The sequence below is a fragment of the Kogia breviceps genome, chromosome 12, assembly GCF_026419965.1.
Source record: "Kogia breviceps isolate mKogBre1 chromosome 12, mKogBre1 haplotype 1, whole genome shotgun sequence".
NCBI lineage: Eukaryota > Metazoa > Chordata > Mammalia > Artiodactyla > Physeteridae > Kogia > Kogia breviceps.
Genome location: NC_081321.1, coordinates 44,628,588 through 44,650,791, shown reverse-complemented (window position 1 = coordinate 44,650,791; position 22,204 = coordinate 44,628,588). Strand labels below are relative to the sequence as shown.

At 41.0% G+C, this 22,204-nt stretch overlaps 1 protein-coding gene across 1 annotated transcript; it reads left to right on the top strand.

Moving 5' to 3' along the window:
• Positions 1–907: 907 nt before the first annotated feature.
• NEMP1 (nuclear envelope integral membrane protein 1) lies at positions 908–18,030 on the top strand. Its single transcript, XM_059080476.2, has 9 exons — positions 908–1,061; positions 8,795–8,919; positions 10,100–10,319; positions 11,665–11,737; positions 13,134–13,227; positions 13,706–13,820; positions 14,982–15,207; positions 16,012–16,185; positions 16,920–18,030. The coding sequence occupies exons 1-9, from the start codon at positions 935–937 to the stop codon at positions 17,101–17,103; spliced, it is 1,338 nt and encodes a 445-aa protein (XP_058936459.1). The 5' UTR covers positions 908–934; the 3' UTR covers positions 17,104–18,030.
• Positions 18,031–22,204: the final 4,174 nt, after the last annotated feature.

The window sequence follows — 22,204 nt, the reverse complement described above, 5'->3', positions numbered from 1 at the left end:
GGATGTTGTGAGGAATAAAAAAGTTTCTCTTAATCTTCACATGCATTTTGCTTCCAACAAAAACTACCCTATGACCACATTTTAAAATTTATTTATTTAGGTTGTGTTGGGTCTTCGTTGCTGCGCGCGGGCTTTCTCTAATTGCGGCAAGCGGGGGCTACTCTTCATTGCAGTGCACGGGCTTCTCATTGCGGTGGCTTCTCTTAGCTGCAGAGCACGGGCTCTAGACGCGTGGGCTTCAGTAGTTGCAGCATGTGGGCTCAGTAGTTGTGGCGCACGGGCTTAGCTGTTCCACGGCATGTGGGATCTTCCCGGACCAGGGATCGAACCCGTGTTCCCTGAACTGGCAGGCGGATTCTCAACCACTGCGCCACCAGGGAAGCCCCATATGACCACATTTTTAAACGTTAATGTTTATTCCTTATAAAACTGTCAACACAATTTTTTACTTCCCTTCTAAATCATTTAGGATTTTGGAGGACACAATGTCTTAAGTTTCCCACAATGACAAGATCGTGGTGAAAAGGAAAGAAAGGAAACAGAGAGAACCTGAGTCAATTTCGATGGAAATATCAAGATTGGTCAAAAAGGGCTCGCCCATTTTAGTTTTCTATTGGTTAAGCTTACCATCAATCGCGCCAGTTGTAAATAAACTGGAGACGGAAGCATGTTGTTAAGGGGTAGGATCTTCCTGTCGCCATTGCTAATATGAGAACCAGTTTTCTAATAGGCTGAAAGCTGCTTCTTTCCGCCCCCGTGCATCAGTTGCTAAGAGGCGGGACTATAGGGTCCATAAAGTACTGAATACTCGAAGCCCCGCCCTTCCGATTGGTTGGTAGGGGGCGGGTCTTGTAGCGGATAGGCTGCTGGCCCTGCCAGTTCCGGGTTAGTTGCCGGGGAGAGGCACGTGAGGAGGAGGCGGCGTGAGGAGACCATGGCGGGAGGAATGAAAGTGGCGGTCTTATTTGCAGTTGGTGCCGGGCCCTGGAGTTGGGGGGCCGGGGACGGTGGTGCAGTGCGACTGCTCCTGGTCCTCTCCGGCTGCTTGGTCTGCGGCTCAGGTACCGCCCGGCAGCAGCAGCCAAGGGGATGGGTGCCGAGGGGTTATATTTAGAAAAGTGGGGAGTGTCTCCAGGGCGTGGGCCGTTATTCTGACGGGAGCGGGCGTGGTGCGAAGGAAGAAGCTTCATCCTTGGCGTGGGCGCCGGCACTGAGGGACCCGGGCCCTGGGGTGGCCTGCGGGAGCTACCCAGAGTGGGGAGGAGCTTGAAGTCCTTTTGGCGGAGACGGGGAGGCCTGCACTGGGTGAGAAGCGGTTCTGGGGGCTGCGTCCTGCTGCATGGGCCTCCTCGATTTTTTTTTTTGTTTGTTTGTTTGTTAAAAGGAAGGTAACCCGAGGACCGAATGGACAGGCAGAGCTACCACTGGGAAGGGAGCATCCCGTTCATTCAGAAAATTAGCAACACCTGAGCCTATGCTGTCAGGACTCGGCATGGGTGGCTGAACAGATAATTATAGTAAACTGAAATGCAGTGATCTCTTTAAGTATCTTATGCCCTTGTAAGATCCTGGTTCCAACCGGCCCTATAGAACCGACCTGGAGCCGTTAAATTCCCGTTTCCAAAAACGCTAGTCAGCATCGAGTAGTTTTCTTTTGGAAATTTATTCATTCCTCAAGCAAACTTTCTTGATGCCTGCTACTGCATAATTGGCTCTGGACTGGGATGAAATTGTTTTCCTTTTCCGCTCTAAGTAAGAAAACCTAGAGTGTGTTTGTAAAAAGCCTCCTTCTACCCTTGTTAAATGCACAACAGAAAGATAAGTGATGTTTCCAAGCTTCCACTGGAGGGAGTAGAGACTCATGGGGTTAAGGAGAATCGTATCTTGTAAACACATATGCTCTCTCACCTCTTCCGTTGTTTGCTGCCTATCTCTTGCTGTCACTTATGATTATCCTTAGCTGCAGCTTTAAGGTTATCTCAGGATCCATACAACTAGTTTCAAACTGCAGCGTCCTTCTGAAACGGTTTTTATAGGGAGAGGGGAGTAGGTAACCAAGAAGGTACTTTTCCAGGGGCAGGGCCCAGAGTAACATTTGAAGGGCTACATATGATCTGAATGAACTTTCACCAGATGTTTAATCTTAGAGACTGTGTATTGTGGAAATGAAAGAGAATATTTATATCAAAATGCTCCTATGTAGTCCGTGCTCAATCAGCAGGCTCAGAGTTTCTTTAATAGGAGAGGAATGGGGACTTTTTGGCTTGGAGAAGGGTAAACTTGGGATACGTGTTCTTTGTGGTCTAATAGATCATGTAGGTGGCAGCTACAAAGAGACAATCATGTAATAGAGTAGAACTTTCTAAAAGTGAGAGCTACCTAAAGAGAGAATGGAGTACTTCAAAAGGCAGGGAGTTCTTTTAGACCATTTGGCAAGTACAATTAAGTATAAGGAAGTAGAAAAATCACTCACTGTTTATTCCATTCAGAGGCAGTCCGTTAAAGCACACTTTCTTCTGGTCTGTTTCCGCGTGTTTTTAATTAAAAATTTTTTTTTGAATTGATAATATATTCATAAACCTGTCAGCACTTCAGTTCTCTTCCCTGGAGTCCACCAGTTGCTGCCAGAGATAGTTTTCTCATTTGGTTTTGTAGCATAAACATTTTCCTATGTCATTTAAAATTCTTCATAAATGTTATTTTTACTTTCATCCTGTGGACAGACTTTTTTTTTTTTTAGGATAGATTCTCAGAAATGGATTTATTCAATCAAAAGCTAAAATATATTTGAGACCCTTGAAACATCTTGCTAAAATATTTATCTGAAAAGGTGTGCCAGTTTATACAATTATCAGCTATATTTGCTTGTGACCCATACCCTTGCCGGCATTGGATATTCCAGACAGAAACAGCTTTGCTAATTTGGTAGATTGAAAGTGGCATCTTAATTTACTTTGCATTTCTTGCGTTATTTGTGAGGAAGCATCTTTCAAATGTTCATTAGTTATTTAATTTTCTGTTTAAAGTTTACATTTTTTGGAGAGTGTGTCCTTTGCTCTTGGCCTGTTTATTGGGATTTTTGTGTACTTTTAAAATCAGTTGATGAACTTTTTAATATATTAAGGATGTATATATATATATATATATTTTTTTTTTTTTTTTTTTTTTTTGCGGTATGCGGGCCTCTCACTGTTGTGGCCTCTCCCGTTGCGGAGCACAGGCTCCGGACGCGCAGGCCCAGCGGCCATGGCTCACGGGGCTTAGCCGCTCCGCGGCATGTGGGATCTTCCCGGACCAGGGCACGAACCCGTGTCTCCTGCATCAGCAGGCGGACTCCCAACCACTGCGCCACCAGGGAAGCCCAAGGATGTATATTTTTATACTCTGTTTATTATTTATTACAGAACTTTAATTTGTTTGCCCCCTTTATCTTTTTAAATAGAAGGTTTATATTTTTTATGTGATCACTTGATTTTATTCTTTAGATTTATTTTCATTGCTTTTGTACTTGAAGAGTCCTCCAAAATTAAATTTTTATATATGTATATTTTGTGGTACAATTTAATTATTTTTCGTTTTACTTTTTTTTTTTTTTTTTAATATTTACGTGTTTATTTGGTTGTGCTGGGTCTTAATTGCGGCATGCATGTGGGATCTAGTTCTCTGACCAGGGATCAAACCCAGCCCTCCTGCATTGGGAGCGCAGAGTCTTATCCAGTGCGCCACCAGGGAAGTCCCTCGTTTTACTTTTTAATCAACGGTCAATGTTAGTATTTGGTGTGAAGTGAGTATCTAGATAGATTTTATTTTCCAACTAACCAGTCAGTTGTACCAACATCACATTGAATAACCCTTTGCTAAGCCCACTAATTTAAGATGCTAGTGTTTTTTTGTTTGTTTGTTTTTGCGGCATGCGGGCCTCTCGCTGTTGTGGCCTCTCCCGTTGCGGGGCACAGGCTCCGGACAAGCAGGCTCAGCGGCCATGGCTCACGGGCCTAGCCGCTCCGCGGCATGTGGGATCTTCCCGGACCGGGGCACGAACCCGTGTCTCCTGCATCGGCAGGTGGACTCTCAACAACTGCGCCACGAGGGAAGCCCTAAGATGCTAGTTTTTAAGGAGCATTTTAAGATGCTTTTAAGTATGAACTGGATTACCTCTTGACAGAAATGAATAGAGGCTATTTAAGAATTAGAAGAGGTGGTTTTTCATAAATTTTTAGGGTCTTTTCTGGTCCTCACATACTATGAATCATTTTCATTACCTTCTACCAGTAGATGTTAAATGATCAGTGTTGTTGATTGATGAATATAGTAAATACGAAGTTACTGACTTTTAAGTAGCTGTTTTATGGGTAAATACAATAAGCAAGTTGTGGTTCACTAAATTCCAAGGAGGCATTTTCCAAGAAGAAATGGATCTTTGGGCTCAGATGGCATTTTTTAAATGTTTAATTCATTCTGCTTTTTAGCATGCTGGCTAACTCACTTTGGGGAGGGGAAGTAAAGTGTTGTGTATGTCCTTTTGCTATGGGAAGCTCAAGATTGTAACATGAGCATTTTGACAGCTTGTATATGTTTAAGGTAATTAGTTTAGTTCTATGTTTTTCTAATAATTTAAGGTATAGCTGGAATGGTGATTGTTTCCACAGATTATCCCCTTAGGCTGATTTGGGGTTATTTTCCCTCTCAATGAATTTCCAAAGATGTGGCTGGCCAAGGTGCTGATTTCTGTAGGAGGTTGCTGTTAGAGAGGTTTGTTTGTTTATTTACAGTGCTTTCCTTTGAATGGTGTGGAACTTGGCAAAAGGAAGAACTAGGTTTAGGAAAATGTTGCTTGTTAAATTATTTATTTATTTGTCCATGGCATCTTAGTTCCCTGACCAGGGATAGAACCTGTGCCCCCTACAGTGGAAGCACGGGAGTCCTAACCACTGGACCGCCAGGGAATTAGCCCCAAAATGTTGCTTTTTATAAAAGTTTTATTTCTTTAGGAAAATGACATTGAAGAATTTAAAAATTGGTTTAAAAATACTGATGTCTTTTCTTGGCATTAAGTTTTTCAAATCTCCTGTGCTGTTGACATATTATTTGTATCTTACTACCCTGTTGAAAATAATAATGGGCTTAAAGAGATGTTGTGTTATATTACTTGGTGCTGTGGGAGAGAAGGAGTTAATAAAGTGTGACTCTTGGGTTTTTTAAAATTTATTTGTAAATACACTAGTTTTAAGCTTCACATAATCTTACTCTCTTATAGTCTCCAGAAGAAAATAAACTCTTGATCCATATTTGTGAGTGGGTGTTCTTTCAGTATATTTGGGCTTGCTAGTGAAACAAATGTCAATAAGATTTTGAAAATGTTTCATTTTATGAAAAATAGGCTTGGAGGAAATCCAAATTACTATTGAATTAAACCCTAGTGAGAGATTGATAGATGAGGTTCAGGACATACTACTCCAAAATATGGCACCTTGGCATATTGAATATTTTAAGCTGAGGGAGTTTGAGAAAACAGCAAAGCTGAGAAGTCACTCTGACCTCCCGCACTTTGCCCTCCTTCCTTGAAATAGGCCATAAAATCGTCATGTGAGAGGTGTCCTCCCTATACCTGGAGGAAAGGAGCATCCTTATCTTCGAAGACAAAGGGGCATGAAGAAGAATCCTAATAAACAGGCCTTGCTCAGTATCCCCCAGTTTATTACACTTACCTCATACTTAACCTATCGTTCCTCTGCGAATGTCCACCTTTCGTCAAACCTAGCATAAAAGTACGTGGGTCTGTTTCTTTGGGTCTTTATTTCCTTAGAGGCTTTCATGTAACATAAAAGATATGAAATAGGGGCTTCCCTGGTGGCGCAGTGGTTGGGAGTCCGCCTGCCGATGCAGGGGATACGGGTTCGTGCCCCGGTCCGGGAAGATCCCACATGCCACGGAGCGGCTGGGCCCGTGAGCCATGGCCGCTGAGGCTGCGCGCCCCGGAGCCTGCGCTCTGCAACGGGAGAGGCCGCAACAGTGAGAGGCCCGCGTACCGCAAAAAAAAAAAAAAAAAAAAAAGATATGAAATAAATTTGAATGCTTTTCTTCTGTTAATATGTTTTTGTCAGTGTAATTTTTGGACCCAGCCAGGGACCCAAGAGGGTCAAGGAAAACTTTTTCTCCCCTACAATATCAAGACTGAATTTTAAAATATTGAGATATAATTCACATACCATAAAATCCACCCTTTCATTGGTTTTCAGTATACAGTTGATCCTTGAACAACACAGATTTGAATTGCATGGGTCCACTTATACGTGGATTTTTATTTTCAATAAATACCTACTATAGTACTACCTGATCTTTGGTTGGTTGAATCCACAGATGCGGAACTGTGGATCCAGAGGGCTGACTAAAGTTATACACTGATTTTTGACTGAGCAGAGAGGTGGCATCCCTAACCATGGTTGTTCATGGGGCAACTGTATTCACAGTATTGTGCAACCATCACCACTGACTAATTACAGAATTTTTAAAAATAGATTTTATTTATTTATTTATTTATTGGCTGCGTTGGGTCTTCCGTTGCTGTGCGCGGGCTTTCTCTAGTTGCTGCGAGTGGGGGCTACTCTTCGTTGCGGTGCGAGGGCTTATTGCAGAGGCTTCTCGTTGTGGAGCTTGGGCTCTAGGTGCGCAGGCTTCAGTAGTTGTGGCACACGGGCTTCAGTAATTGTGGTGCACGGGCTTAGTTGCTCCACAGCATGTGGGATCTTCCAGGACCAGGGCTCGAACCCGTGTCCCCTGCATTGGCAGGCGGATTCGTAACTACTGCAGCACCAGGGATCCCCAGAATATTTTTATTACTCCAGGATGAGGCCCCATACCCCTTAAAGGTCTCTCCCCATTCCCTTCTCCTCCTAGCCCCTGACAACCACTAATCTACTTTCTGCGGATTTGCTTATTCTGGATATTTATATAAGTGGAATCATTTAATATGTGGACTTTTTCTTGACTGGCTTTCATTCAACATAATGTTTTTAAGGTTCATGTTGTAGAATGTATCAGTACTTCTTTTTACGGCTGAATAATATTCCATTGTATGAATAATACCACATTTTGCTTATCCATTGATCAGCTGATGGGCATTTGGGGTGTTTCCACTTTTTGGTTATTATGGATATTGCTGCAGTGAACATTTGTGTACAGGTTTCGGTGTGAACATGTTTTCACTTCTCTTGGGTGTATACATAGGAGTGGAATTGCTATGTCTTATAATAATTGTGTTTTAGTTTTTGAGGAACTGCCAAGCTGTTTTCCGGAGAGACTGTACCATTTTACATTCCCACCAGCAATGTATGAGGGTTCCAGTTTCTGCACATCCTTGCCAACACGTGGTTATTGTCCTCATAGCCATCCTAATGAATGTGAAGTGGTATTTCATTGTGGTTTTGACTTGCATTTCCATAATGGCTAATGATGTTGAACCTCTTTTCATTGTGCTTATTGGCCATTTGTATATCTTCTTTGGAGAAATGTCTATTCAAATCCTTTATGTATTCTAAAAATTGGGTTATTTCTCTTTTTATTGTTGTAGTAGTTCTTTATATATTACGGATATTAGACCCTTATCAGATATATGATTTGCAAATATTTCCTCCCACTTTGTGGGTCGTCTTTTCACTTTCTTGATAGTGGCCACTGAAACACAAAAGTTTAAAATTTTTGAAACCATTGTCTAATCCAAGGTTACAAAGGTTTGCACACTTGATTTCTTCTTCTAAGAGTTTTGTAGTTTTCGTTATTAACATTTAGGTTTAAGACCAAATTTAACTTCAAAATTAGTCTGAGCTTCACGCAAACGATTTTGAACTGATGGGTGCCATTGCCTTTTTTGTGTGTGTAACTTTGTCTTTCTAAGGTTTGTTTGAGGTTTTTGTGTTTTGGGGTGTTTTGTTTATTTAAATCTACCCACCTTTATACTAAGAACCAAAGAGTTACCTAAATTTCCCCTTAGAGTAGCACTAAATGAGTTGGTAAGTACAGTGTAGAGCAAGGAAGAAGATATTGAAATGTTTTGTGGTAAAGAAGGTAGCTTGTGCAAACTTGGGTGGGAAGATATGATAATGGTCACTTGTAAACCTTAAATTAGCTGAGATTGAATATAAATTCCTGAGGGGAGATCTGTTTTGTATATGTTCATTGGCTGCTCTTAAAACTTGAATGAAACAAAACAGCTGGAAAAAAGCAACTTTGCAGGCTTTTAGTGTCTGCTTAAAGTACTCTAAATACAAAAAATGTTCCTAATTCTGTTCATCCTACTCAGGATATGGATAGAGAAGGTCACCAGATGGGGTTACTTTAGCTATGCCTTTATAAGAGAAACAGGACCTGGGTGTGAATCTCATTTAAGCTATTTACTAGCTGTGTGACTTTGGACAAATTACTTAATCTTTCCTAAACATCAGTTTCCTCATTTGTAAAATGGGAGTTAAGAGAGTGCCTACCTCACAGCATTGTTGGGAGGGTTAAATGAGACAGACAACATACTGTCTGTCTTAATAAACACATAATAGTGGCTTTTATTATTACTTATCCTGGATTAGTGACTATTTGTAATATTTAAATAATTACATTTGACAGAAATAAGACTGCCTTATTTCTTCTCTCATCTCAGTTTTCTTCTTTGTGTCTTAGTCGCTGATATTTTTAACCCCAGCTTTAAGAAAGTGGTCAGTTTAATTATTTTTATGAAATTAGTTATAGTTATTAGCTTGTTCTGTTATTATACTTAATTGTTATTTTCTTTCTTTGCATAAAGCCGGAATTGATTTAAACGTGGTCATGCTTCAGGAATCCAAAGTTTATTATATGAATACCAGTCAACAATCCTGTTATAAAAATGTGCTTATCCCAAAGTGGCATGATATATGGACACAGATACAGGTAATGATTTGGAGGCTCCTGGCAGGGGCAGTTTCTGTGAATATCTGTCTGTCTGTGATTAGTGAGTACATTGATACTTTCTTCCCTTCTCACATGCAGTTAAAAAAATATATATATGTGTATATATATACGTATATATATATACATATACATGTATAAAATTAACAACCTTGATAAGATTATGATTTTTCTTAATCTCATCGGTGTTTTCATCAGTAAAGCATTTATGCCTATTTTGTGTTCCTCTCTCTGTTTCTTTAAGTGGCCTGAGATAAACTTTCTTCCTCCTTTTCCCCAAGAGACTACTTCCTTCTCTTCCCCTCACTCCTTTTACACTCATAGACACACACACACACATACACCTCTCTTTCTTGTCTTATGCCTTCTTTGGGCTGGAAACTTGCGTGCCTATGAGGACGTAAACTCTTGCCTTGCTGCTCCTATTCTATTTTGATTCTACACAAGGTGTTGCATAAATGCCCTGAGCTGAAGTTTCCCCTTGATAAAATGACTTTGGTCTCATTTATTTCATAACACTGTTGAGCCAGAGTGTCTGGCTGTAATGATTGAACAAAATGAGTCCTTTGGAAATGTTTCTGCTGCTATAAGCATAGTTACTGATAACGGATTTGTTCACATCAAAAACATAAGGGTGGGCTCGTGGGTTTTTTTAAAAAAATTCTCTTTTTTCATTGTCTGATATAAAGATCATATTCCATCTGGAGCACATTATAACCAACATTTACCCATAATCAGTGATTTGTGACAAAGGGTTGAACTTTTTAGCTTGTCATTATGGGAAACATTTTTGGTGCTGTTTATGCCTGGCAGTTTTCTTAATATTCTAGACCCTTGCTTTGTGTGATCTCTCATAAATAGCTGTATTGATAACTCTTTCAGCTTGGAAGTCTTTTTATCCCCCCTATGTTCTGGCCTAATACTAGATTCAGATCATGTTAACAATAAAACATTCTAACAGCTGCCTCTCTGTGCCATGTGCAGTGTTATTTGCCCAGTTATCTTTTAGCTGCTGTATCTCTGTATTTCTCATAAGCCTGTGGAAAGCTGGTGCCATTATTGATTTAGTTATGTACTCTAAAGATGTTTTTTTTCTAAAATTATATTTGTGAAAATTTTAAATTCCTACTTATTTCTCATCCTGATTTTACTTGTGTTACAGATTCGGGTAAATAGTTCCAAACTGGTCCGAGTCACCCAGGTGGAGAATGAGGAGAAACTGAAGGAGCTAGAGCAGTTTAGTATCTGGAAGTTTTTTTCCTCCTTTTTAAAAGAGAAATTGAATGACACATATGTTAACGTGGGTCTATACAGCACAAAAACCTGCCTCAAAGTTGAGATTATAGAGGAAGACACCAAGTACAGTGTCATTGTGACCCGGAGTAAGTCTTACCTCTGTTATTCTGATGGATTCTATAGTGAGAAGGGACTGAGCTTTGGAGGGTATAATTAGTGAGAAAAGTCAGCCCAAGACAGCTCCATTTTGGTTCTGATTATAACCTGAATATACCACTGCTCCAAACAGTTAGAGAGCCTCCACCCCTCATAAAACCCTTTAGGCCTAGATTTGAGACTTTACCATAAGTCATTCTGAGTACTTCCTTACCTGGAATTGTGAAGGCTTGCATTCCTAATACTTCCAATGGCTCTGAGCTGATATGCCTAGTATTCTTCAGAGTAAGATAGATGTATTCCTGTCTTCTGGGCACTTATAGACAAAGACAGATGTCTTAAAATGTACAGGTCTACATTTGAAGACATGAATGGTTAACAAAAACTGAAGAAAGGTAGAACTGAATACCTCACAAGCAAAAGAATATATGTGGAAACATAAATAAATATGAAGATCACTGCAGTTTCAGGCTTATTCAGTCTAATTGGGAGTTTTCCCTTCTCTGAATGTGTCTGAGAAAGTTTCACAGAAGAGGTGGATCATTATCCTGTTGGATTCTCTGTGACTTTTGGTCTCTCCTTGGTAACTACTGTCTTAGGAGAGTAACGTTGTAAGTAGTAGAAATGTTCCTGGGTTTTGCTACGAAATACGTTGTGCCCTTCTAACTGTCCTAGGGTTCCACAGTTCTTTGGTTGAACAGGATCAGCCTGTTTTTTGGTGTTCCTTTTGCATTTACTGATCCCTCTCACTCCTCTTCTGTTTGTGGACTTCCCCTAGACTCATAATTCTTGAATGTGAAAGCTGTGGGAGTGACTGGTATGCCAGTAAGGGGTCTATGCTTGGGCCCCCGGTCCTGGGTGAGATGTGTTTGAGTGTAGGCTTTTCCAACACAGTGCTTGTGTAATGAAGAGAAGTAGGTGGTGGTGTTGGTCAAACAGCAGAGGGCCCTGACCCCAAGTTCTGGGCTAATCTGAATCGGAGCGTGTGTGACTTAAGGCCTGAAAACCAGAGTGGTGGAGACCCCTTGTGGGCGACTGCATGAAGTGCTGATGGCACTATGGGTCCATCCAAAGCAAAGCTTAGCTTCTTTTAGCCTTAGCTTAGTAACCAAAATAAAAATAAACTCTTGAGGGAAGTACAGGTTAGACAGAGACCTAATTATACTTTCTCTTTGGAAGGGTGCCCAGGCTTTGTGTGGAATTTAAAATGCTGTTTAGGTGGGCTGTTTGCATATATTTTATTAGCTGACCAATGATGCCAACATTGTCTTTTATTCTATAATGCCTTAAATTGTTTTGTTCCCCTATTAAGCAGAAGTCTTTTATTTATTTCAGGATTTGACCCCAAACTCTTCCTCATTTTTCTCCTTGGACTTATTCTATTTTTTTGTGGTGACTTGCTGAGCAGGTAGGTTCCAAGGCTAGAGTGCAGAATGAGGAGGCTCAGACCTACCCTGCTTGACTTTTTTAAAAAAATTCATTTTTGGCTGCATTGGGTCTTCGTTGCTGCGCACGGGCTTTCTCTAGTTGCGGCAAGTGGGGGCTACTCTTCGTTGCGGTGCACGGGCTTCTCACTGTGGTGGCTTCTCTTGTTGCGGAGCACGGGCTCTAGGTGTGTGGGCTTCAGTAGTTGTGGCACATGGGCTCAGTAGTCGTGGCTCGCGGGCTCTAGAGCACAGGCTCAGTAGTTGTGGCACACGGGCTTAGTTGCTCCATGGCACGTGGGATCTTCCCGGACCAGGGCTCAAACCCGTGTCCCCTGCATTGGCAGGCGGATTCTTAACCACTGTGCCAGCAGGGAAGTCCAACCCTGCTTGCCTTTTATCATAAAGACTTGAAGTGCTGCCATTCCCTTTTCTAGACCTTTATGGATGGCTAGGCCATTGCCTGCTTCAATAATTTTAAAAAATAATATATGTTATAATTATTAGTTTTTTCTTGTATTAATAAGATTGGTAATAATGAAATTCCCCCATTAGGTTACCCATCATATATGGGATTTAGCCAATACAGCACCACCCTTTTCACCCGTTAGAAATGTTTAGCCCTCATTTTTACAGGGCTGTGTGTTGATGAGTTTCATGCTATTCAGAAGTAAAGAAACAAATATCAACCACTTACTCATTTCCTGCCTTTAGGAACCTACTAGCTAGATGAAACAGACATGTACAAATATAAAGAAAACATATAGATAACAAACATTGAACAAAGGTAGAATTAACATTAACTTTGAACACAAGGAGAATATTTGTGGAATAGTGAATGAAAGCTTACCAATTGAAGTTCAGCTGGAGCAAGGTTGGTGGAAATTGTTCCTTATTTTGGGGATCCTGAGAGAAACTCAAAGTGAGGGAGGGATATCTGGTAGAAAGAACCTACAAGAGGAATAGGAGCTCTCTGTTCTATGCCCTGTGTTTGGTTTATCCTTCTGGGTAATCAGTTCAGTTCTAGTTTCCAGTGTCTACTGGGGCTCTTCCTTCTCCCTAGAGAAGCTGTGCAGTTCCCAGAAGAAAGATTCTCATTAGAAATTGCATGGGGAGAGGTACTGGGGATGAGAGCGGGAGACTGAGCAGAGGTTTATTACTGGGATATATTTGAGGAGCCCTTATTGATACTAATCTTCATAATCTGGCAGCAACTACATTGTACTAGTCTCTTCAGTTTTTTCATCTCAAGTGTTGGGCAAATACCTGCTCTCACCTTGTACCTTTTTTCTATCTTTTGGCTGGGTTAATTGTCTAGTTTGAACAGTTCCATGTATGAAGAATACACAGGTAGTCATGAAATGAATTTTCTCTCTGCAGAAGTCAAATCTTCTACTATTCCGCTGGAATGAGTGTGGGAATTGTGGCCTCTTTACTAATCATCATTTTTATGCTGTCCAAGCTTATGCCCAAGGTAAGGAGCAGAATCCTCACATGCAGTTAGGATGAGCTTGGATAGTTGAAGGATTGTGTTTTGGATAATCTTACAGCACTGAAAATTTGCATTGATGGCTGATAAGTAAATGTCCTACCTACTCTTTCCTTGATTCAGAAAGGTACTTTCCATGATGAAACTTGGAGCCTGATTACATACAATCTCTCCCTTTTTATTTGAAATCCTGTGTATGGTGGGGGGGGGGGATTAAAGTCTTCTTCCTGTTTGTTAATTACGTAGATTATATAGCCAGGCTTTTAAGTTATTTAGCATCTCATTTTCCCAGTTTTCTTTGCAGACTGTACCATTTAAAATATAAAGGACATCTTTTTAAGAGATGTGTTTTGTGCATTTTTAGTAGGTTGAATTTTTTTTTTTAAATCACAGTTCTATTTTGTTTCTTTTATGTGTGGAAAGCCCATTGTAACTTTTTGCTTTCACTTCTACTCTTTCATAGAAAAGTCCCATTTACATCATCCTGGTAGGAGGCTGGTCCTTTTCTCTGTACCTCATTCAGCTAGTTTTTAAAAATTTACAAGAGATCTGGAGATGTTACTGGCAGTATCTTTTAAGTAAGTGTTGTTGGTTTTGCTTTACTTTTTATATGTTTATAGGCTGTTTTAGTTAATTTGATCATGAAAAGATGTTGCTTGCTTACTGCTTACAGGAGTTTAATAGTCTATGCCATTTTGTTAACTTGTAAGAATCATAGTTCTTTACTTATTTCTAACTCCTCTATACAGTTGTCACCTTCTCTTAAATTAAAATGATGCTGCTAGGGAGAAGACTTAAATTTGTTGGTGTTTATAAGTACATCTCTCTTTACACAATAGCCATCTTTCTGAAAAGCCGTAAATTGACTTTATGAATATAATCATATTTTAAATACACTTGAGGACCTTAAGAAGTAAAGGACTCTACAGTAAACCTTATCTATAAAGCGAGAATCTTTTGGTTATAAAGGTAGTAACTTTTTTTTTTTTTTTTTGCGGTACGCGGGCCTCTCACTGTTGTGGCCTCTCCCCTTGCGAAGCACAGGCTCCGGACGCTCAGGCTTAGCGGCCATGGCTCACGGGCCTAGCCACTCCGCGGCATGTGGGATCTTCCCGGAGCGGGGCACAAACCTGTGTCCCCTGCATCAGCAGGCGGACTCTCAACCACTGCGCCATCAGGGAAGCCCGTAACTCTTAATCTATCCTTTGAGAGCAGATTAATCTGGATTTTCATATATTAGGTTTTGGTTTTTTTGTGTGTGTGTGTGGTATGCGGGCCTCTTACTGCCGCGGCCCCTCCCATTGCGGAGCGCAGGCTCCGGACGCACAGGCCCAGCGGCCATGGCTCACGGGCCCAGCCGCTCCGCGGCACGCAGGATCCTCCCAGACCGGGGCACGAACCCGTGTCCCCTGCATCGGCAGGCGGACTCTCAACCACTGCGCCACCAGGGAAGCCCATATATTAGGTTTTTTTAAACAAACTATTTTAGAGTTGTTCAACATGTAGGTTTAATTCTCCATTTGAGAATTAAATAAATTCAGGATAGTAGAAAGGATAGAAGGTTAAAGAGATTAATATATATGAATAATGAAAAAAGCGTGAATAATTGAGTAAAGATCTTACCTATTTTCCTGGTTCATTAGGCGCTACATAATGAATTTATTACTGCTGCTCCCCACACAGATTATTTTTACCAACTGTAGATTAAAAAGAATGTCTTCTGATAACTCTTCTCATAGGCTATGTCCTTGCAGTTGGATTCATGAGTTTTGCAGTCTGTTACAAGTATGGGCCCTTGGAGAATGAACGAAGTATCAACCTGCTGACTTGGACCTTGCAGCTGATGGGCTTATGTTTCATGTATTCCGGTATCCAGATACCACACATTGCCCTTGCCATTATCATCACTGCACTGTGTACTAAGAGCCTGGAGTACCCTATTCACTGGCTATACATCACCTACAGGTGACTGAAAGGCAGTGTAACTTTGTACTGAAACATGCAATGTGGGATGCAGTTGCAGCAAAAGGAGACAGAGGTGTTGACCTGGGAGCCTCTTTGTTAATGCAAATTTATGGTATTATGCTTCACTTTTATTTCCTTCAAGTCTTTCTTTTTAGATTCTCTGTAGGCATTTATATAGAATTTATAAATTCTGGTTATTTTATATATAAAATAAAAACATCTAGTAAAGTGTCATGTGTTCTTGTTACCACTAGGTGGTGCAAAGTATATCACTTTTATACCACATGCCTCAGGTCACCTGGTTTCAGATTGTTTCACACTGGCTCTCAGATTTCTCTGGGAGTCCTATTCTTAGTTTAAAATGTAATTCAAAGCATGTTGTCACTTTGTATGGTGACTATGGAATGGTCATAGGTTCTGAGGTTATCAATGTTCTTTCTATTACAGATAGTCAAAGTAATGCCTTCAGTTCAGGGGAACCCAAGTTAATGAACCACAGTCTTATGCCATCATTTCTTGTGGTTTTTCCATTTATTGGGAAATAAATATTTTGTCTGTCACTTATTGGAAAATAAGTGAATTTTTTCACATTAATGAATAATATTGACTACTCTGACTTGTCACTCATAGTCTAACATGTCAAGGGTACATTATAACTAAAGATGTCTGTAGAAGAAAGGTGGGAGTGGTGACTCTTAGTGCTCAGGCTCTCTGCTGTATGCTTGACCCACTGAAGGGAGCTAGACATAAGGGTGGATGTAGATTACTGATTAATCATTCATGATGTTATTTTGGTGAGCACAGAAAGATGTGTAATGCAACAGAAAAGACTGTCCCCCCTCGTCTTCTGACAGAAGAAGAATATCGGATACAAGGAGAGGTAGAGACCCGAAAGGCTTTAGAGAAGCTTAGAGAATACTGCAACAGTCCAGACTGCTCAGCTTGGAAGACTGTTTCTCGAATCCAGTCTCCAAAAAGGTAAATAAACTCTTTGCCAGAAGTGCCAAGTGTCTGTCAGGGTAATTGTGACCTTCAGTTTTAACAGAGATTATGCTTCTATAATCATTTTGTATTTGTGGCTTTGTTTTCCTTGTACATCTAGGAGTAGTCAAGAGAAAGGTACTCATATCATATGTTAAGTAGTAGCCTGTTTTCTGATTCCTCAAAGAACTACTTACTCTAGCTGTGATTTTAGCATTGAGATGAGAAGACTTTAGTACCATATTAAGTTTCCCCTCTGATAGTTTTGCACTGCTCTCTTGAGTGCTTTTTTAAATATATATATATTTTTTTATGAGAGGGGATCCTTTTTATTTGGAAACGTGAAGCTTCAATTTGGAATCCTGATGGCATGAAGTTTATAGGGCCATAAACACAAATAAATGTGTAATGCCCCTTAATCTTATCAGGATTATGGATGACTAAAGGAACTTTAGCACTTCCATAACTAAGAAGGGTAAATAAACTTCCATAACTAAAAGTGCTTATTAAGCAGGATGAGGTTGCAGGAGATGTTGGCCTATGATCCCAGCTTTCCTTTTCTTCTTATTTCTTGCTTTAGTCTACTTACCTGCCAGAGTAAGGATAAGGGTGTTGGCTAGACTCAATATAATTTGAGCTGAGAGCATATCAAGGGTTTCAATTTGTTCTTATTTTGAAAGAAAACAGGACAGAAGACAGGTTTCTAATGAGTATTATCTTCTGTTTTTCAGATTTGCTGACTTTGTGGAGGGATCTTTCCACCTCACACCAAATGAGGTTTCTGTCCATGAGCAGGAGTATGGGTTAGAGAGCATTATTGCCCAAGATGAACTCTATGAAGAAACATCCTCTGAGGAGGAGGACTCAGATTCTCGGTACCCCCACATCACACAACAGAACAGCTTCTTGACTTAGGTGGTCGTCAGTTATTTTTATGTGGATTGGTTTGGTACCTCAATGGTCCAGGTTGCATGTGTTGTGCAATTGCTTCTCAAATCTTGGAAGTAGGGTGAGATAGTGCTGAAATTCTCCTGCTGAAATTAGAGGCCTGAGTAGACCTCCCTCTGGAAATGGTCTCGGTGGTCTCTGGGGTCCCAAGGAAGCAGAGTGGATAAAGCAGTGACTGCTTCCCAAAACGTCCCATTGGTTAAGTTCTCGGCTCACCTTTATATTTCCTAAGAAACTGGATTGCCACAGCTAGCATGGCATTGCAGCTCCTCTTTGAAAGTTGATTCAGTCGTGGCATTTCAAACTCAGAAGTGAGAACTGTTATATGTGAAGTAATGCTTTCAGACTATGGGCTGCATCTTTCAGAGACAAATCCACAAATCTGAGCCTCTTTTACTTCTTTTATTTCAGTGACTTTAGCATAATCCTTGTTTTAACTGTTTTAAGAGGAAAATAGATTATTATTTGTCTGTCTTGTTTTTTAAGTGAATACATTTTTTTAAAATGTGACAAACTTGTTCCAGAGCCAGCAAGTGCTCCAGAGTGACAAGCCCCATAGGCCCCTACGTATTTATTAATATGGATTATCCATTAAAGCCCAAGGAGTGTTGTGCTGAGCTTTGGATTAGTTCTCACACCTATGATATTCTAAGTCCTGCCTGTAGGCCTTTCTGTAGATGAGGTCTGTTGGGGTTTTTATTACATTTAACTTTCAATTCTATTTTAAAAATAGGTTTGCATTCTTCCCTTCTAAGTCCTCCTTGCCCCCTTTGCCCTTTCAGGAAGGGTCTATTCCCTCACCTCTGAAGTATGTACATTTCAGTTTGTTTCATTTCTTATATTCGTTTCCCTTTGGTTTATAATAGTATTGTTTCTGCTGGTTAGGAGAAGTGATCTTATTTAGGGAATTTAAATGCTTTTTAAGGTGCTCCATTTTTCCTGTCAGTGGGTCACATATCTTTGAATTGCTGTGGGATCAAGAAACTATCTCCTTTTCCTTTCTCTTCCTTCATCTACCCATTCTACCTATTCTTTTCAGCCTTTCCGTACCACCTGTATCCCTCCCCACCGGAAGTCTGGCTAATTTGTGAACCTGAAACTATCTATGAAGGTTCTTGATACAATATACAGGTTGTAACTATGTGGCTGCCGCAATTTGCATTGTCAGGAGATAGACCTCCAGATAATCCTTATGCCTCTGGGTGCTTGTTCAGCCATCAGGAGCAGATGTACTTTTCTATGAACTTATTGTACTTATTTACAATTCCATTTCTTTTTTGTCTTTTTTTTTTTTTTTTTTTTTTTTTTTTTTTGCGGTATGCAGGCCTCTCACTGCTGTGGCCTCTCCCGCTGAGGAGCACAGGCTCCGACACACAGGCCCAGCGGCCATGGCTCACGGGCCCAGCCGCTCCGCGGCATGTGGGATCTTCCTGGACCAGGGCATGAACCCACGTCCTCCGCATCGGCAGGCGGACCCCCAACCACTGCGCCACCAGGGAAGCCCTACAATTCCATTTCTGACCAGAGGTTCATGCTCCCTTTTATTACGGTGGCATTGGTTCCACTTTCTTTTGTCATTGGAAAGTACCCTTATATACAAGCAGTGCCATTTATAAGGGAGCAAATTCCCAAGTCTCTGTCATTCGCTTGGTTCTGTCTTTGTGATCTTCACCCTCATACCTTGGAAAAAGCTATAATTACTTTATTCAGGAAGATAGACACTGATGGCAGGAGCACAGCATTGGACTGACTGGCTTACCATGATAATGGAGAAGGCAGATGATTTTTTTTTTTTTTTTTTTTTTTTTTTTTTTTTTTTTGTGGTACGCGGGCCTCTCTCCGCTGTGGCCTCTCCCATTGCGGAGTGCAGGCTCCGGACGCGCAGGCTCAGCGGCCATGGCCCACGGGCCCAGCCGCTCCGCGGCATGTGGGATCCTCCCGGACCGGCGCATGAACCCGCGTCCCCTGCATCGGCAGGCGGACTCTCAACCACTGCGCCACCAGGGGAGCCCCAGATGATTTTTTAAAAAGCTATAATGACTTTTTCAGACCAGCCATTAACAGATAATGTTGAAAGGTTCTGGACTCCATTACAGACTTTCAAAATGTCAGTTCTGAGATTCCCCTCCAGGTGGCCAGTTGATTTTTTTCTTCCAGTGTTTCCCACAGCTTTAAATTGTCCTAAAGTGACAACTACCTCAGTTGGCAGCAAATAGACATATAGCAGAAAGTGAAAAATAAGCAGTATTTGGACAGATGCCATGGGTTAAAGTTGCTTTATATTAGGAAACCTTTCTATCTTTGTGAATTATGTACATGGTAACATTTTATCTCTCTACAAAGAACTGTTAAGACCTCTGAAATTTACTATTCTTTTCCTCATTAATAGATATTGAGACTTAGCATATTTGAGCCTAAGCTGATTTGAAAAAATAATTCGGGTGTACAAATGGTCTGAGGATTCCCTGGAGACTTTGGTGCCTTCTGCATATAACTACTTAGGGACATGGTTGCTTGCCTCCAGTGTGACTTTTCCTGACTCATGTCTTTATTTCAGCAAGAAAGCATTGTGAAGTAGAGAAAGATTCTCATCTTTTTCTGTTTAGTAAACCCCTTGTGATATACAGTTTCCATCTCAAGATGAGTTTTTCTCACTGTGTTTGAATTTGGGATGATTAGAATCAAACTCGGTTTATTACTCCCTGTCTGGTAGTTGGAGAATTGAGCTGTAGGCAGTGGCAATGACAATGGGTCCTGCAGCATGAGAGCTGCTCTCAGACAGTGAAGGACGGTGCCTCTGGTGTGCTGTGTGTCCTTGCCCTGTCTTCCTGTGTGGCTCTGCCCCAGATGCTTCAGAGCCTCTGTGCGCCTGGAGATTGCTTGACTCCGTAAACCTTCTTTAGGAGCTGTTCTTGTCTCCCTTTTGGCCACTTAGTCTGCTGGCTCAGTCACTACTTGAAGGCCCCACTTAATTTTTAGTTACAGCTCTTGCAGTTTCAGCATAGTCTCGTCTCAGACCGATCTCATCAAGAAGGATTGAAGGGATAACTGTGGAGTGAGCTGGACATTGGAGCTACGTCTGCTGCCATGTCAGCATATTGCTCGGCAAATATCAAGCTGTAAATTGGCCCTAGGGCTCAGGGTCCCATCAGCATCAGAAATCTATTGCCCCTAATGGGTCCGACGAAGTTGTGTAGAGCATGACTCCCATTAATGGGAATATAAGAGCCAAGTGGCCTAAAACATTTCCCCTTCATTTTCCCACTCAGATTACTTTCAGAAGACCCATGGAACCAATGACTGATAATAAGGAAAATTTTAAAACTTTGTTATCTTCTAATAAGAAATTCCTATCAGCCACTTCATCCCACCAAAACTAGTTTATTTCTCCCCTCAAATTCATGACCTTTATGTTAGTTACGGGATTTTGCTGATGATAGACTTTTGAGTCCCAGTGTTCCACCATTTTGTGCTAATACATCCCATTTTAGGGCCTAGCCCTGTCTTCATCGACTGTGTTCCCTTCAACCCAATCCCCACTTTACATATACAATAGAGAGTTGATGAATGAAAGGATCCAAATAGGCCAGATAGTTCCCCCAGGCCCTGATATCCATAAAAGGCTTGGGAATGGATTATGCAATTGCCCTCAATCTTTTTGTTGTTCCAGAAAAAATGATGGGCTCAGGCGGATGCTACGTAAAAATGGTTCCTAGCTATGTACTCATAACTTTTCTCTGAATTGAGTAGTGAAAGTTGAAGTAGGAGAAAAGGAAATTAAATGTCCTTCTAGTATTCCTTTGGACTCAGGTCTGACATAAGAGATAATAACCTATATTGAAATGCCAAGAATTTTATCTGAACCAAGGAGAGGACAGTTTGCCAGATTTATTATGCCTTCATGTTACATAGGCACTGAAACCAAGTAATAAACATAAAATAGCCATTGCACAAGGCAAATGCACCTAAAACCTTTTGTTTATGTTTTGATATAGCAGAAATTGATTTTTAGGGAAACCTATGCAATTGTGGTGTTCCAGGGGTATCTCTTGGTAACTTAGCTTACGGATTCAGTTGCTGTTGATTTGGATTCTAGACAGTTATTACCTTGAAAAGGGAGTTTGGTGCCTTATATGATGGGAGCCAGAGCCTGCTGGGAATAAACAAAGCAGATTCACACCAGTGTCAACACACAGCTTTAGTGGGAAAGGGGATGGCACACAGTATCCCCAGATTTGGGGCTTTTGTCTCCCATACCCCCCGCCCATGTGTCTCATCTTCCTTTTCACACTCTTGACAATAACTTGAAAATGGTGAAACCACCTTCTCTGAACTTTTCTACAGCATGGGCAACATTCTTTTCTTATTAACATAATAGATAGCTCATAATGTGAATGTTAGAACTGTTATAGCCTGCAGTTGCCTCCTTTTATCAAGTTTCTAGAATTGATGGTGAAATAGGGAGTTACTGGGTAAGTTTTAGCCTGTGGGTAATGCCTTAGCGTTATTTTAAAAGATTTGTCATTTATATTTAAAATAAGTTCATGAATGTTTGAAAGCAACAAAAGGATCAGGGATGACTCTTTGCCATGGGTCTTCATTTTCACTCTTTCCTGTAAGAAAAAACCATGTCTTATTATATATTTTTTCATTTTTATAGTACAAGTTTGTAAGTAATCCCAATTTTAATAAAGTTTTATAGACTATATAGTGGTTTCTCTTAATGAACATGTACTTTTAAAAAAAATTTTATTTTATTTATTTTTGGCTGTGTTGGGTCTTCGTTGCTGCGTGCAGGCTTTCTCTAGTTGCGGTGAGCAGGGGCTACTCTTCATTGCGGTGTGCGGGCTTCTCATTGCGGAGGCTTCTCTTGTTGTGGAGCACGGGCTGTAGGCACACAGGCTTCAGTAGTTGTGGCTTGCGGGCTCTAGAGCGCAGGCTCAGTAGTTGTGGTGCACGGGCTTAGTTGCTCCACGGCATGTGGGATCTTCCTGGACCAGGGATTGAACCCGTGTCCCCTGCATTGGCAGGCGGATTCTTAACCACTGTGCCACCAGGGAAGTCCTGA

What these genes read in the sequence shown, in the direction of transcription:
- NEMP1 (XM_059080476.2), top strand. Translation starts at nt 935, where the DNA reads ATGGCGGGAGGAATGAAAGTGGCGGTCTTATTTGCAGTTGGTGCCGGG. An exon ending in TGTCCAAGCTTATGCCCAAG is followed by an intron (nt 13,228 to 13,705) that starts GTAAGGAGCAGA and finishes ACTCTTTCATAG; the next exon opens with AAAAGTCCCATTTACATCAT. An exon ending in CGAATCCAGTCTCCAAAAAG is followed by an intron (nt 16,186 to 16,919) that starts GTAAATAAACTC and finishes TCTGTTTTTCAG; the next exon opens with ATTTGCTGACTTTGTGGAGG.